Source organism: Mytilus trossulus, chromosome 3, assembly GCF_036588685.1.
Source record: "Mytilus trossulus isolate FHL-02 chromosome 3, PNRI_Mtr1.1.1.hap1, whole genome shotgun sequence".
Taxonomy (NCBI): Eukaryota; Metazoa; Mollusca; class Bivalvia; order Mytilida; family Mytilidae; genus Mytilus; species Mytilus trossulus.
In genome coordinates, this window is record NC_086375.1 from 24,005,973 (window position 1) to 24,022,379 (window position 16,407).

The window sequence follows — 16,407 nt, forward strand, 5'->3', positions numbered from 1 at the left end:
CTCCTGGGTCGGGGTAAATAAAATGTGTGTGAGATTATATCTGAAATTATATGAATGATCTGTAAAATTTAACATATTGTGTAAGAACTCAGGCCTGTATTTTGTCTTTATTTTGTAGGATTTAGTATAATGCCATGTAGTTCTCATTCGTCTAATTAAAAGTGTTCGAAGTCAGTAAGATTGTTTAAGTTATTGATCTAATGTGTTGTTGTGGTAGTCTTTCTAAGTGAATCGGGGAGCTCTTTCTTGTAGTTTTCTACGATTATTTTTTTTATAAAAATTAGGAGATGCGGTACGATTACCGTGCGATCATCGGAGACAACTACAGCCACAAAAGTTCAAACGAATTGTATGTAAGCAATTATAGGCAACTGAACGACCTTCAATAACGATCAAAACACATGCCGTATTGTAGGCCATGAAAGGCCCCGACATGAAAATATGAAAAACAATCTATTGAGAAAACTAACGGCCTAATGTATAACAAAACAATTTACTAAAAACAAATATGACAGACATGAACCAGCAACATCCACTGAAATGCAAGCACCTGATTTGGAACATGCACATACAGTATGTGGCGGGGTTTAACTCTAATTCAATCTCTATAGTTTATAGTCTATCGCTGATTTTGGTTGTTATCTTTCCTTTCCTTTACGAGATACTAGTACGTGTGTTTATTATCCTTTATCGACGAGTTTGATCTGGTTTTGAAAGAAACCCGTCCTTTAGTAGTCATCTTCTCCACCTTTTTTTGACGGCTCTTAAATTGCTGCGACACTAATCCAAATTTGAGTTGTATTTACTAAATTCATTTTTTATATGTCAATCTGTTCCGGGTTTTCGGTGCTGACTATGTGAAGTGGACAACCTGTTGAGTTTAAGCGTCTTAACCTTAATTTAGCATTAGCCTCGGAAAATTTCTTAGATAGATATAAGGCAAAAGCCGAATTAAGCCAATTTTGTGTGTGTTGTTATATGTATTTATACTAGATATATATGGAGCCCAAATCGGCAATGACAGATTTCACAACATGCTGACTTGTTTATGATTGTGAAAATGAAATTGTATCTTGAATTTTTCTTTTTGGCCTATCGGGAATTTTTTTATTATACTGTTGTATTTTTTTTAATAAAAGGTCAACGGTTGAGATCTTAAACACCAAGTTTAAACAGACAACAGCTCATTTGTTTATCAGAAAACACCAATCTCGTCTGGCGTCAGTGGTTGGTATATCGGATGACAACACGGGAAGTCTAAATTGCTCTGAATTGCTCCGAATCTAAAGATTCTTCTAATGGCTTAAACAGAGACTATGTATCTGTCTTATAGACCTAATTCTTCAAAGGACACAACATTGAACAGAAAAAAACCACTTGCAATTTTCCTGATCGACAAATGCGTAGGTTTTCATTGGGATTATCCAATTCTCACTTAATTTTAAAAGACACAAAGTACCATGATAAAAACATACTTGCAGTTACAAAATGCTAGTTAAAGCTAAATTAAATACTGAAATTTAAATAGAACAGATTCTTCAAGGCTAAATAATAATAAGTTTGGCTTTTTATTAAGAAAATAAAAACTTGAAAAAAAAATTAAAAAATATCAACAGTTCGTCATATCAACACACATCATTGGTTTTCTTCTGTCTTTTGATGCACGATAAGGATCGAAAGAATCCACTGATTCTGGCAGTAAATGAGGTTTTCTTTCCGGCATTGTTGGAACTAATTTTAAAGTCTTTTGCGTCTTTTTCTTTTCTTTCATTCATTTCGATGTCATCGCAGTAACTTTTCTTTTCTTTAATAACCCCTGCCTCTTTCTGTGTCTTCTCTAAATCATTTTGTGCTTCCCCATCAACATTGATAGTTTGATCCTTGTTCATGTTTTTTTCTTCATTTTTCTCTTTCTCCTCATTTGTATTGACTATTTCAAAATCATTTTGATTTTCCTGAACAACATCAATAGCTTGGACTTGTTTCTTCTTTTCGTCCTTCAATCTTTTTTTCTCGATCTTCTTTATTTCTGTAAAAATCAACAGATAGATGTAGAAAATCAATGTTTTCAAAGAAGTTTTTATATTCAGTGCAATCTTTTATTTGCAGTGTCGATCCGAAAATTGCGTATTAACACTTTTAGTCTCAGCTTTTTACGCTCTTTTGATAAAAAATATCAAGTTATACCAAATAAATTGCAAAAGGATATATAAGACAAACTCTTTCTGAATTTTATAAGTGCTTGTAAATCAGAATTAACTAATTAATTTCTATAAACTATAACATAAAAATGTGAAATATAATAATTGAAAAAGAAATTTAATTGATTTTTTTCATTATTGGCACGTGAATGTTGAATTCAGAACGACAATGGCAACCAACAACATCCTTAAATCACAGAAAGACTGAAGATAGTGCACATAGTTATGAAATACCTTTTTCCACCATCTTTTGTGCCATCTTTTTCATCTTTATATTCGTCTTTTCTTTCTTCATCCATTTTGACTTGACATCTTTTGAGTATGTTTTGATATTCTTGTCGATTGCCTTAAACTGTGCTTTAACTTTCTTTTCCAGTATTTCTTCTTTCTTCAACATTTCTCTTTTCCTTTTCTTTTCGTCTTTCGTCGTTTCTTTGTCATTAATCAATCCTTTCGATTCAGAATTCTGTACTGGATCCTATATAACAATTGTAAGTACATGTCTATATCAAATTGTATAACATAAGTAAATAAGATATCGAAAACGTTGCTAAGAATAAAGAAATCACTAACAATTACCATACGTTTGTTAATTTAGAGTACACTAAAACGTATGGCCAACTTTAAAAAATACATAAGCAGCTGATAAGGGGTCTAACATTGGACCAGGGTTGGATCCATCCATTTAAAAACGGGGGGTCTTCCGTCCCCATTTAAATGCATTGCTCGTCCAAATACAAGGGTGTTCCAACCACCAGACCCCCCTCTGGATCCGCAACTGTTGGATAATTACTAGTTTCCATCTTTAACATTTACCCCATAATAACATCCCTTTAATTTATAATGTACCTTATTGACATGGACTACTGCATTCTTCAATGGGTTCTCTCCAATTCTCTGCACGTGGATCTTTCTTATTTTCAATTCTAGAAAGAATAAAATATTCACATTACTGCCTTTTCTCTCGGCATTTCGTTTTATTAGTTCCAGCAGTTATTACAACGAACTTAGATTTAAAAATAAAAACTTTCATCTTAGAAGATATGATACCGTTTCTACTTAGTTTCATCCAGAATTGTAATTTTCAGTGAAGAAAATTTGATAAACTTTCATTAAAGATAAACACTGACTAAGCGGTATGGAGTTAACTGATTATTTAAGACCGTACGTGACAAACAGTTTTAACTTTTATGCAATTTGGTCTCTTGTTGAGAGTCGTCTCAATGGCAATCATACCACATCTTCTTATTTTTATATACAACCAGATAAACTATCATAAAAAGATATATACAACCAGCAAAAAATTATATCTTGTCAAAAATATCAACAACAAAATTACCCCGTCTTTTCTCTGTTGATATATCCACACCCACTTCCGGCTTCTTTTCTTCTATATTCATACTTTCATCGTTTTCTGATCTCTTTTCTTCTATATTCATACTTTCATCGTTTTCTGATCTCTTTTCTTCTATATTCATACTTTCGTCGTTTTCTGATCTCTTTTCTTCTATATTCATACTTTCATCATCTTTTTCAGATCTCTTCTCTTCCTTATTTTCTCTTTCTGTCAAAATAAATCATATGAATATTTAAATGAGGATTTAAAAGATTAAAAATCAATTTTGAAAATGTTAAAAGAAAAAATTAAGATGGATATATATATATTATATATATTTTTCGCGAATTTGAGCGACATATATTCGTGATATTGTATATGACCCTTGTCTGCTATTGAAGGTCGTATGTTGACCTCTAGATGTTTGCAGATTTTTCAGTCATTGTGACATTTTCAGCTTAAATTAAAAACAAAAATACTATCAAACGTAGGCATATACTACAGGAAACACTGTAGAAAACAGTGAAAAAAGATGCAGATTTAAAAAACATGGACAGAATAAAAACTATATTTATTGAACAATTGACCGGCTTGTCCACATTAGATTAGAAACTGATATTGTAAAATTATTATGTTAATTTATGTATGCCTTCAACCCATGTGGGTACAAATGTGCATTTATATTCATTAAAATATTATACATACTTATTTCCATTTTCCATACTGGCCTCTTTGCCTCAGCGGCCTTCTTGTCTAGTATGTCTTCCAGTCGACACTCAAATTCAGCTGTACTACATATGGCCTCACAAAAACCATACACAGAGAAGCTTCCCTTTTCTTTTTCTTGATTGGACATTATAAACCTATTAATAGTTGAACCAACTGTTAGTTAATGTAACATGAAATTTCTTTGTAACATTCATCTCACTTTTTTCCCATTTTTTTTTTAAATTTCGGAATCTGCTGGATTATGCAATCAAGAATGATTTTTCTTTTATAGATTCATAGCATAAATACCTGACATCATGTATACACATTGAAGAGGAATGTTTAAGGTGGTATTAAATCATTGCACATCGCTAATGCAATCATTATTCGAAGTGACCGTTTCTGTTATTCAGTTTTCGGTCATTTAGGTTTTTGTTCTTTCAACGTTTTATATTACATTTTTGTGCATGTAGTAATAACGCTATTATCAAAACACATTTAGCTAATTTAGCGTTTTCAAGAAGCCCGGTAATAACCTGTATTTAAAGGCCAACAGTAACAAAATAATGTATAAGCACCATTGATAAAATATATTGTCAGATCATACCACATTTTTACGGGGTTTTAGTTTCAAAGTTGTCATTTTAATAAATAACTGGATGAAAACACATGACTTGAAATAAAGTGAAACAAAGAGTACTCACCAGACTTATCTTTCGATATTTCGAATCTTCCAAAAAAGCTGAATAGAATCAGTTTTTAGTCTTCAGAAAAAAAACACCGCTGCAGTGTATTGCCGATACTTCGACAATAACGTTGGCATTAGAGATATCTATGACGTCGAAGTATGACAGCAGCGCCGCCCCATAGTTTTCTCCGATTCTTTTCCTTTTCTGTGTAATGACGACCAATAAGTTGTAAACGGTGTTTTATCATTTGTTGTGTTAGAAGAATGTTGTTATATGAACAATTTACAATTTATTAACCCCAATTTAACAGTTTAATTGATAATTGTACTTTTAACTTTCAACCAAACATCAGACAAAATATTATTGAGTAAACTAATTGAAGATTTCCGCTGTATATTTTTTTTATACGCCTATGTTTTAAGACAGAACAAACACTGGTGTACCGTTATCTGGTCGTCTGTCTGTCGTCAACAGGTCGTACAATAACTAGTAACTACATCATGTTGTCACCATTTCACATACAAACTTTGGTGAATTCTTCATGAATAAATATCTATTCATGTAATATTCCCTCTGGATTATTATAGAAATTTCAGATTTAATGTTTTGGATAAAAAACTGAGGGGTGTTGCAGTTTCAGAAAATAGCTCAAAATAACTTTCACCTATTTCCTATGAAACTTTGGTGAATAGTTTAAAGCTATTGATGTAAGGTCCCTTCCGATTTTTATAAACTTCAGATTTTACTTCTGAATCATTTATTGGACTTTATATATAGATTCATAAAAAAAGTAGATTTTCACGTAATCGAAATATAGCTCCGTTTCCTTTTTTTTTTTTTTTTAAATTGATACTTGTTTATTCCAAATATTCCCTGTTTACAATTTCCTCAGTTGCCCAGGATGCAAACTGTGGATTCCCGTTTACATTTAAGCCAACTGTCCGGGAAGCAGGAGGTTGAAAAATGTGCACTATATTATCCGAAAAAAATAGTATACATGTAATAATACTTATATTCTTTTATATGACAATGAGTGAAAAAGGAATATCTTTATAGAATGTACTATTAGTGGTAAATAATATAACATTATAAAAACATAAACGAGTGCACCTATAAACCAGATTCACATAATATTTTAACATAATCGAGTGCATCTTTAAACCATGGATTACCGTAATCAATATAAATTAAAGAGATATAAAAAAAAACAGACAACATGACTGCTATCTCCTGCAAGGTATGTACTTATAGTATGAAATTAATTAATGTGTTTATTTTCTCTTTGTCTAATGTATTAATTGATAAGTAACAGGGTACAGATTTCAGATGTGTTACCATGTATGATTTCCAAAGATTTAAAATATATGTAGAGGACATTTTTATCCCATCATATTTAATTTTGTTTCTTATTTTCCACAAGGACCATTTTGTCAAAATAAAAAATAGATTTACAAGTAAATTTTGGTTCGAGTGACCACTGCTATCTCCCAAAAGCATAAACTGTTTTAAATTATCATCATCTAATTGAATATTCCATAATGTAAAAATATCTTTGATTTTACTAATGATTAATTTTGTTGTATTGCAATCAAAAAATAAATGTTGAAGATTTTCAGTATTATTTAGTTTGGCAAATATGACATTTTCCGTTTGACAATTGCATTTTTTAAAGTCTACTTTCCGTATATATGATATTGTGAATGCATTTCCATTGAAATTCTTTCATTTTATTGGTGATTTTAACTTTTTTCAAATTGCCCCATACTATTTTCCAATTAATTTCGTGGCCATAAAATTCTTGCCATTTAAGTTGACATTTTGGATATATATTCTTATTAATCATGTCTCGAATATATTTTAGTTTTAATTCTTTTGGTTTGATTGTTTTCCCAAATCTGCCTAATATAACCATTTCATTAGAAAGTTTCAATTCTATGTTTGGTTTCTTATTAATTTCATTATCAATTTCTAACATTTGTGAGAAGTCAATTGGTATTGCACTTTTAATTCTTGAAAATTCCGATATGCAGTTTCTTTTATCTACAAGTTTTTCAAATATAGAACAACAACTGTTAAATTTGTTGGTTTCTACATTCCATATGTCTTTGATATATTTCATGTTACTATTTAGAAAGGAAGAAAAAAACAATGGCTTATTTTGAAATGAAATTTTTGAATTACCAAATAGTCTCATATTAAGTACCTCGTTCTTAGTTTTGGGATTATCTCCAATTTTTAGAAAATTAGACCATGTAAAAATCATTTTCTGATAAAATAAAGGAATATTTTTAATATTTAGTCCTTTAATATTTGAACATTTACATAAAAAATACTGATCATTATACTTGTTGTCAAAGTGTCGAAGCCAATACTTGCCAATCGCATTCCAGCTTTCTAATGGTTCATGGAGAATGCGATAAAGAGACTTTATTTGTTTACTTCTAATGAATAAGTCTATACTAATCATGCCCATTCCGCCCTTTGTTATATCAAGACAACAAACCTGTCTTTCTATTTGGTTAACTTTCCCATCCCATATAAAATTCCAAATAATATTGTTTATTTCTTTTGAATATTTTTCAAGAATTCCCCGCATTTCAATTTCATAACTACACATGGGCAATATAAAAATTTTTACAATTAAGGTTTTACCACTAAATGAAAGTTTCCTGCTTTTCCAAACGTGGACACAGTTTTTAATCTTTTCTATTATACTTTGCCATATAGCATCATTATCAATTTCATATCCGTGATTTACTCCGAGGGTTTTTACACTACCTGTAATCCATTTAATTTTATTAAATTTTAGTTTTTTCCTTTTAAGAGATCCTATAAGTAAACCTTTGGTTTTATCAAAATTAATTTTAGATCCCGAAGCTTTTTCGTATAGCGTTAGGACATCAAAAGATTTTTCTACTGATTTCTCATTTTTGTTTAAAAGCTGAGTGTCATCAGCAAACATGCATAATTTAGTTTCTATACTTTTACCCCCCTCTCACCAGGTATTTGAATCCCTTCAATTTCCTTGTTACCTCGTATTGCACATGCCATTGGTTCTGCTTGCAAAATATATATAAGGGGTGCTATTGGACAGCCCTGTCTGGCTCCGTTTCCTTTTAATCTTACTAGAAGATGCTGGTTCCAACCACATATCCCATTCAAATGCATTGATCGTTCAAAAAAAGGGGTACAAAAAGGAAGTTCCAACCCCAAACCTCCCTCTATGATCCGCCACTGGGGTGGACACAATTCTGGGAATGAGTGGGAGTTACTAAGTAGGTTGAAGTGAATTAAGAGACAGGCGGGAACCAGGTAATGAGGGTAGTAAAAAAGGGATTATTTATGCTTCATAAAAAAAATAATAATAAGGAGGGAACTGGGAATAACCCAATGTTCGTCCTCTCAATTACAGGAACGGGAACCAGATGAAGAAGATAGAAAACAAGGGATAATTTATGCTTCGCCGAAAAAAAGAAGTAAGGGGGAGGGAAGTGGGTATCATCCCATGTTCACAAAAAATAAACAGGTACAAATCACTACAAGATTTATATTTCATACTACAAATATTTCCAACTTTCTATGGTTTAAAAAGATTTGCGACTCAATGAAATTGTTTTCTTCCTTAAGAAGTATAGATCGCATGTCATATTATCACAACATTGGGATCGACAGAAGAAAGCTCTCTTCTTAAAAATTCTTGCCAAATGACGTTAACGTTAATTTTGGGTGCATGACGATAAAATGTACACTTTCTTTTAGACGATAATAAAATCGACGTATTTTAATTTTAAACCTGATTCTTTTTGTTATCTATTAATCATATGTTTCTTTGTCTAATATGTTCTATTTATTTGTATTGTAGTCCTGTAATATTATGTTGTCATTTCAATGTTATATTTAACTTGGCCATTAAAGTGCGAGGTTTGGCATGCCACAAAACCAGGTTCAACCCACCATTTTTATTCCCCTTTAAAAATGTCCTGTACCAAAGTCAGGAAGATGGCCATTGTTATATTATTGTTCGTTTCTGTGTGTGTTGCATTTTAATGTTGTGTCGTTTCTTTTCTCTTATTTTTGAGATATTAAGATAAGACGTGGCACGGTACTTGTTTATCCCAAATTCATGTATTTGGTTTAGATGTTATATGTGTTATTCTCGTGGGATTTTGTCGGATGCTTGGTCCGTTTCTGTGTGTGTTGCGTTTCGGTGTTGTGTCATTGTTCTCCTCTGATATTTAATGCGTTTCCCTCGGTTTTAGTTTGTTACCCCGATTTTGTTTTTTGTCCATGGATTTATGAGTTTTGAACAGCGGTATACTACTGTTGCCTTTATTTGACACATTATATATTTTTTTCCTTAAAGTTTTTATTAAGTGGACAAGTGTTTGGCCAACAACAATTAGGAATTAACAGCACAAAGGAACACAAATAGAACGATGTAAATATAACATGCAATCTCGCACACTAAAACAACATCATGCAGAAATGCGCCATATGTGATCCTCTTATTTTGAGCTTTTTCTGCTATCCGAAATAAAAATTGTGGAACATATTTTATTGGAATCATTTAACAAAACTTGAAATCTTCTGATTCTTTACGTAAATCTCTGCAGTGTTGGGGCCCACTCAGCTATCATTAAAGAATCATTGTTTAAAATGTGAACGTATTCAAATAGAAGTTATTCCAAATGTTGAAAGAAAATTCCCGAATGGAAACTTGGACATGCACATAATTCAATTACAGGAATGTACATTCTATATACACGAAGCAGTCCTAGTCTGTTGTCCAATATGAAAATTTGATATTAATAGCATTTTTATCAAAATAAAATCTGTCAACGCCTTATAAACTATTGCGGTTTGGCACTGATTTAAATTTGTGTCTCCTTCATTACAGTCTTGCTAATTTAAACTAAATATTAGATAAAAGACACTGCTATTTTTCAGTGTTTGGTACAGCCTGGTTGTCACTGTGCACCGCAGTTCAAACATAGAAACCTATTTGGGAAAAAAGGAGAACTCTTTATGTCAAAAAACACTGCCAAACCTCCAAATATACTATCCACACTGATCTGTGTCCACACTTGTAGCCATATAATTGTATTATGGAGAAATTTAACAACTTTATTTAAGTAATACAAACAGCTTTTAATCATGAGGAAATTTTCACATCCCTGTTTATATTTACTTTTTACCAAAGGAACAGGTTTACATATAAAACCATCTATACCACTATCATATGCATTGTCAATCCAATACTCAAATAAAATAATTACACCATAAAAACTAAAATTATTTAAAAACTTAGCCTCAGAAAGTTTATCCTGTAGAACACCATTAATGTTCAAATAGTAAAATGACAATGATGAAATACTTCTCGATGTATCATAATCAGCTTCAGTACGCACATCGGCTAATATTACAAACAGGGACTCATTCAATCTAATTAAAAACCGCGACATATCAGAAAACGGAAGCGATGAGAGATCGGTTTTTAATTAGATCGGGACCCATTTTGTGAACTAGAACTATCTTTCGGACTACCAATCTTGGAAGGTATTCTTGGCTTGGTTGCTGTCTTATCGGTCCCTACATTATCCTGGAGCCGACTCAGCACCTGTATAGTCGAATTATCTGACTTGTGAGATGTTTTTTTTGAAGACCTACTCGATTTCAAATGACTGTTTATGCGTCAGGTTTTGTTTATTTGTTCATCTGTATTCAAAATAAGTACCCCTTCTACATACAATTTATTCCTTGTAAGACATGCTGATTTTCCTTTAAGTTTTGCGGTTTTTTTTAGTAAATTGTAATCAAAGTTTTGCCTTTTTCATGCACAGACTTGGAAAATGTTTTGAGATTGAAATGTTTGTATCCTTTAGCTTAGGAGGATGTTTAGAACTTTGTCCCTCTGCTGACGTAGCACGAATTTAGCAACAATCGTCCGTGACTTGCTAGTTACATATATAGGCTTTTCTGTACTGATTTTATTATTGTACGTTCTTTAATTTAAAAGGTCGATGTTTGACATCTCAAAAACCAAGTTGAAGCTGGCAACATCTCATATGTTTATCAGAAAAGACTAATCTTGTCAGTGCCGGCTGATATTTCATATGACAACCGACGGAAAGTCTAAATTGCCCTTAATTTCTCTGAATCTGAACATGCTTCTAATGGCTTAAACGGAAACTAGTTATCTGTCGTCTTGTCTTCAAATGACACAACACAATGACATGCACTGAACAGAATAAAGCCATTAACAATTTTTCTGACCGATGCATGGATTCTTTTATTATACATTGGTTGCAATGAATAACGTAGATTTCCTAGTGAAGTAAAAAGCGATAATTTCACATGTGAAAAAGACGTCACATAATCGTCATTCATCAGGATAATCCACTTATACCTTACTAAGAAAAAAGTAAAATCACAAGAACACTGAACTCAGAGGAAAATCAATACGGAAAGTCCATAATCACATGGCAAAATCAAATAACAAAACGCATCAAAAACGAATAGACAAGAACTGTCATATTCCTGACTTGGTACAGGCATTTTCAAATGTAGAAAATGCTGGATTAAAATGGTGGAGAAAACAATAGTTGTTACTAACAGATCTCGATCATACATAGCCAAATTGATTCTAGTAATAAGCGTTCGATTTTGGCTTCTCATTTAGAATAAAAATAAAAATAAAAAAGTGACACGATATAATTTGATAAATAAAAGAAGGTTAGTCAACAAAAGACATAGCTTGGAAAGGGATTGACTTTTAAGCTCAAAAAGAACAGCAAGAAGCACACTAAAAGAACTAGCAAAACAAAACAAAAACAATTAAGAGTACACTCGTAGTTCTAGACAAATGCTCAATTTAAGACGGTGAATAAAACAGGTCTTTCAAGGCTAAATACCATTGATTTTGGTTTTTTTATTATGAAAACAACGAAAATAAAATAACACTGAATAAAAACAGTTCATCAACACACATCTTTGCTTTTCTTCTCTCCTTTGAAACACGATAAGGATCGAAAGAATCCACTGATTCTTGCAGCAAATGTGGTTTTCTTTCCGACATTATTGGTATTCATTTCAATGTCTTTTGTGTCTTTTTTGCCATTTTCTTTTCTTTCATTCATTTCAATGACATCGCAGCTAGTTTTTTCTTCTTTAACCAACCCTGCCTCTGTCTGTGTCTTCTCTAAATCATTTTGTTTTTCATCATTGACATTGATAGTTTGGTCCGTTTTCTTGTTTTCTTCTCCGTTTTTCTCTGTCTCCTCATTTGTAATAACTATTTTCAAATCATTTTGTTTTTCCTCAGCAACATCGATAGCTGGGACTACTTTCTTCTTTTCGTCTTTTAATCTTTCTTTTTCGATCTTCCTCATTTCTGTAATCATAGAAATAGATGTAGAAATTCAATATTTTCATACAAGTTTTTTTAATTCAATGCAATCTTTCTTTTTGCAGTGTTGATTCGAAATTTAGCCAAAAATATCAATACCATCAAAAAGTCAAACCAAATGAATTGCAAAATGTAAGAAAAACTCTTCCGGAATTTCATAAGTGCTTATTAATCAGAATTAACCAATTAATTTCTATAAATAAGATCATAAAAATGTGAAATATGATATATTGAATAAGTTTGTTACTTCTCTTATTGATTTTTTCATCATTGCACGTGCTAGTTGATTCTAGAACGTCACTTACAACCATCAATAATCGTTAAGGAAGTCAGGAAAAGACTGAAGAAGGTGGACATATTACAGCTGATATCATTAAGTGTGTCGGCAAATGTAATATCTTTGCTGAGCTTGCTTACTATCCAAACCATGAAGTCATTAGGTTAAGCAAACTACCAACCTTAAAGAGTAAACTAGTCTAACAAATAACCAATCTATCTGTCTGTGTGAATAGGCTACTTCGATAGAAGTGAAGTATACCTGACATAATAATGACTTCACGTTTCAGCTAACAAAAATGCTAACCAATGATATTATCTTCGCCTACACACTCAATGAAATCGGCTGTATTATGTCCACCTTCTTCAATATTCGTTAAGGAAGTCAGGAAAAGACTGAAGAAGGTAGACATATTTATGAAATACCTTTTTCCAACATCCTTTGTGCTTTTTCACCCATCTTTTTCATCTGTGCCTTCCTCTTTTCTTCCTTCTTCCATGTTGATTGGACATCTTTTGAGTATTTTTTCATACCCTTGTCGACTGCTTTATTTTGTGCTTTAACATCCTTTTCTTCTTCTTTGGCTTTTTTCTCCAGTAATTTTTCATATTTCATCATTTCTCTTTTCCTTTTCTTTTTGTCCTTCATCGTTTCTTTGTCATCAATTGATCCTTTAGATTCAGAATTCTGGACAGGATCCTATAATGATTGTCCAACTGAACATGTATATATCTAATAATGCAACACACACAAAAATAAATAATATTGAACTCGTCAGTTGTGAAAATTTGGATACCTTATGTAAGATATCTTTCAAATATGTTTAAAAAAAAGAAGCTTAATTATATTCATTTTCAAAAAGACAAAAAAAAGCTGTTTTAAATTTAAAACAAGTTGTTATTTTATCAAGATTTATGACATACTTAAAATTGAAATTTCCCTTTAAAATCCCTTGATTTTCATTAAAAGCACCAGAAACCAACTAGCATATGAACACACAAAAGTCAATCTTTTGGCCAAATGGAACAACCTCAACTTTTACTATTAAAAAATGATAGATTTTGGCAAGTTTAAACAAAGCCAAATCAGAGTGGTAGAGTATATACTTGCAGCTTTCAAACTTACTTTTGTTTAAATGGAAAAAAAAGGTTTTTGGTCATGACGTCAATTATAAGTATATTGACCCATTGACCATCATCTCACTGTGAATATGAAGAACAGCAATGAAAGCACTATTCCTCTAATAGTATAACATTTGATAATTATTAACATCAACCCCATACTTGTGTTCCCTTAATGCTCTATTGTACCTTAATTATATGTCCGACGGCATTCTTCAATGGGTTCTCTCCAATTCTCTGCACGTGGATAGGCTTTGTTATTATCATTTCTAGAAAGAACAAAATATTCACATCACTTGTATTTTCTCTCGGCATTTTGTGCCATTAGTTCGAACAATTGTAACAGAGTTAAGAATGATAACATTCATCTGAGATAATATGATACCGTATCTCCTTTTTTCTATCCAGACTTGTAATTCTCGATGACGAAAATTTGATAAACTTTCACAATGGATACACTGATTAGGTAGTATGAGTTTTACTCATTATTAAAGGTCGTACGGTGACATACAGTTTTGTCTCTTGTGGGGAGTTGTCTCATTGACAATCATATCACATCTTCTTATTTTCATATACAACCAGATAAACTTTCATAAAAAGATAAATACAACCAACAAACGTTATATTTATATCTTGGCTAAATATCAACAACAAAAATACCTCGTCTTTGCTGTGTTGATATATCCACATCTATTTCTTCTATATTTATACTTTTATCTTTTTCTGATCTCAGCTCTGTTGATATATCCAAACCCAATTTTGGTTTCTCTTCTTCTCTATCCATACTTTCATCTTTTTCTGATCTCATTTCTTCTCTTTCTATACTTTCATCTTTTTCTGATCTCTTTGCTTCTATTACCATTACCATACTTTCATCTTTTTCTGATCTCTTTGCTTCTATTACCATTACCATACTTTCATCTTTTTCTGATCTCTTCTCTTCCCTATTTTCTCTTTCTGTTAAAATAATTCAAATGAATATTCAAATAAGAAAGATGTGCTATCTTAAACATTATATATAAAAATCAGTATTGAAAATGTTAAACGAAAAAATTAAAATGGTAACTGAAAATATTCCCAATAAATTGAAACAACGAAATTAATTAAACCGTTCATATGTCACGCTCTTGTTTGATGGTCGAATATAGATTTTTCGCGAATTTGAGCAACACATATTCGTGATATTGTATTCGACCCTTGTCTACTATTGAAGGTTGTAAGCTGACCTCTAGATGTCTGAAGGTTATTAGTCATTGTGAAATTTTCAGCTTAAATTTGAAACGAAACGCTATCAAACGTAGTCAAATACTACAAGAAACACTTAACAAAACAGAGAAAAAAGATGCAGGTTTAAATACAATGACAGAGTCAAAAGGAATATATTTATTGGACAATTGACCGGCTTGTCCACATTAGATTAGACTCCAATACTATATGACATACTTATTTCCATTTTCCAGACTTTCCTCTTTGCCTCAGCGGCCTTCTTGTCTAGAATGTCCTCAAGCGAACACTCAAATTCAGCTGTACTACATATAGCCTCACACAAGCCATACACTGTAAGATGTTGCTTTTCTTTTTCCTGATTGGACATAGCCATTATAAACCTATTAATGTTAAAACCACTGTTAGTTAATGTAATATAAAATTTCTATGAAATATCCCTCCCCCTTTTTCATTTTTTTTTAAATTTTGGAACCTGTTGGATTTATCAAGAATGGTTTCAAATCATTGCCTCGCTAATGCAATCATTTATCGAAGTGATCGTTTCTGTTATTCAGTTTTCGGTCATTTTGGTTTTTGTTCTATCAATATTTTGTATGTTAAACTTTTTGAAAATAACTTAGTAATAACGCTTAATTTATCAAAACACATTATGCTAATTAAGCCATTTCAAGAAGCCCGGTCATAGATATAGGAACATATGGTATGATTGCTAATGAGACAACTCTCCATCCAAATAACAATTTATAAACATAAACCATGTACGGCCTTCAACACGGAGCCTTGGTTCACACCGAACAGCAAGCTAAAAAGGGCCCAAAAAATACTAAATATATTGTCAGATCATTCCACGGTTTCTTGAATACGGGTTTTTAGTTTTAAAGTTGTCTTTTTAATGAATAATTTGATGAAAAACACGTGACCTGAAAAAGTGATTTAAAGAGTACTCACCAGACTTATCTTTCGAAATTCGAATCTTCCAAAAAGCTGAATATAATTAGTTATTAGTCTTCAGGAAAAAAAACCCGCTGCAGTGTATTGCCGATACTTCGACAATAACGTTGGCATTGGCGATCTTTATGACGTCGAAGTATGATGGCAGCGCCGCCGCATAGTTTTCTCCGATTCTCTTCCTTTTCTGTGTAATGACGGCCAATAAGTTATACGGTATTTGTTAGTAAGTTTTCAATAGTGTTTTATCATTTATTGTGTTAGAAGAATGTTACTGTAATATGGGCCTTTGACAATTATTGTGCCAATAAAGTATTTGTATTTATTTGTAGGAAGAACAGCAATCAAGACACACAAACTCTCTGAATAATTGACAGTTTTGAGTTTTCATGCTTGGTTATTCTTTAATAACATTCGAAACATGCACATGAAGAACAGCAATCAATGCACTATTCCAATAATAGTTTAACATGGGATTGTTATTATGGTTTTCAT

At 31.8% G+C, this 16,407-nt stretch overlaps 2 protein-coding genes across 2 annotated transcripts; both read right to left on the reverse strand.

Moving 5' to 3' along the window:
- Positions 1 to 1,549: 1,549 nt before the first annotated feature.
- Positions 1,550 to 5,061, reverse strand: LOC134710731 (uncharacterized). The gene is made up of 6 exons (XM_063571123.1): positions 4,950 to 5,061; positions 4,243 to 4,400; positions 3,541 to 3,765; positions 3,051 to 3,127; positions 2,436 to 2,679; positions 1,550 to 2,029 (listed from the first exon to the last, which is right to left on the reverse strand). The coding sequence occupies exons 2-6, from the start codon at positions 4,391 to 4,393 to the stop codon at positions 1,626 to 1,628; spliced, it is 1,101 nt and encodes a 366-aa protein (XP_063427193.1). The 5' UTR covers positions 4,394 to 4,400; positions 4,950 to 5,061; the 3' UTR covers positions 1,550 to 1,625.
- A 6,768-nt stretch (positions 5,062 to 11,829) lies between these two features.
- LOC134710730 (golgin subfamily A member 6-like protein 24) lies at positions 11,830 to 16,028 on the reverse strand. Its single transcript, XM_063571122.1, has 6 exons — positions 15,913 to 16,028; positions 15,181 to 15,344; positions 14,398 to 14,694; positions 13,927 to 14,006; positions 13,042 to 13,315; positions 11,830 to 12,324 (listed from the first exon to the last, which is right to left on the reverse strand). The coding sequence occupies exons 2-6, from the start codon at positions 15,335 to 15,337 to the stop codon at positions 11,912 to 11,914; spliced, it is 1,221 nt and encodes a 406-aa protein (XP_063427192.1). The 5' UTR covers positions 15,338 to 15,344; positions 15,913 to 16,028; the 3' UTR covers positions 11,830 to 11,911.
- Between the last annotated feature and the right edge of the window lie 379 nt (positions 16,029 to 16,407).

Coding starts and splice junctions, on each gene's coding strand:
- LOC134710731 (XM_063571123.1), bottom strand. CDS start 4,393: ATGTCCAATCAAGAAAAAGAAAAGGGAAGCTTCTCTGTGTATGGTTTT. Junction 3,766..4,242: donor AGTATGGAAAATGGAAATAA/GTATGTATAATA, acceptor TTATTTTGACAG/AAAGAGAAAATAAGGAAGAG. Junction 2,030..2,435: donor ACAAAAGATGGTGGAAAAAG/GTATTTCATAAC, acceptor TGATTTTTACAG/AAATAAAGAAGATCGAGAAA.
- LOC134710730 (XM_063571122.1), bottom strand. CDS start 15,337: ATGGCTATGTCCAATCAGGAAAAAGAAAAGCAACATCTTACAGTGTAT. Junction 13,316..13,926: donor CCGTCGGACATATAATTAAG/GTACAATAGAGC, acceptor CAATCATTATAG/GATCCTGTCCAGAATTCTGA. Junction 12,325..13,041: donor ACAAAGGATGTTGGAAAAAG/GTATTTCATAAA, acceptor CTATGATTACAG/AAATGAGGAAGATCGAAAAA.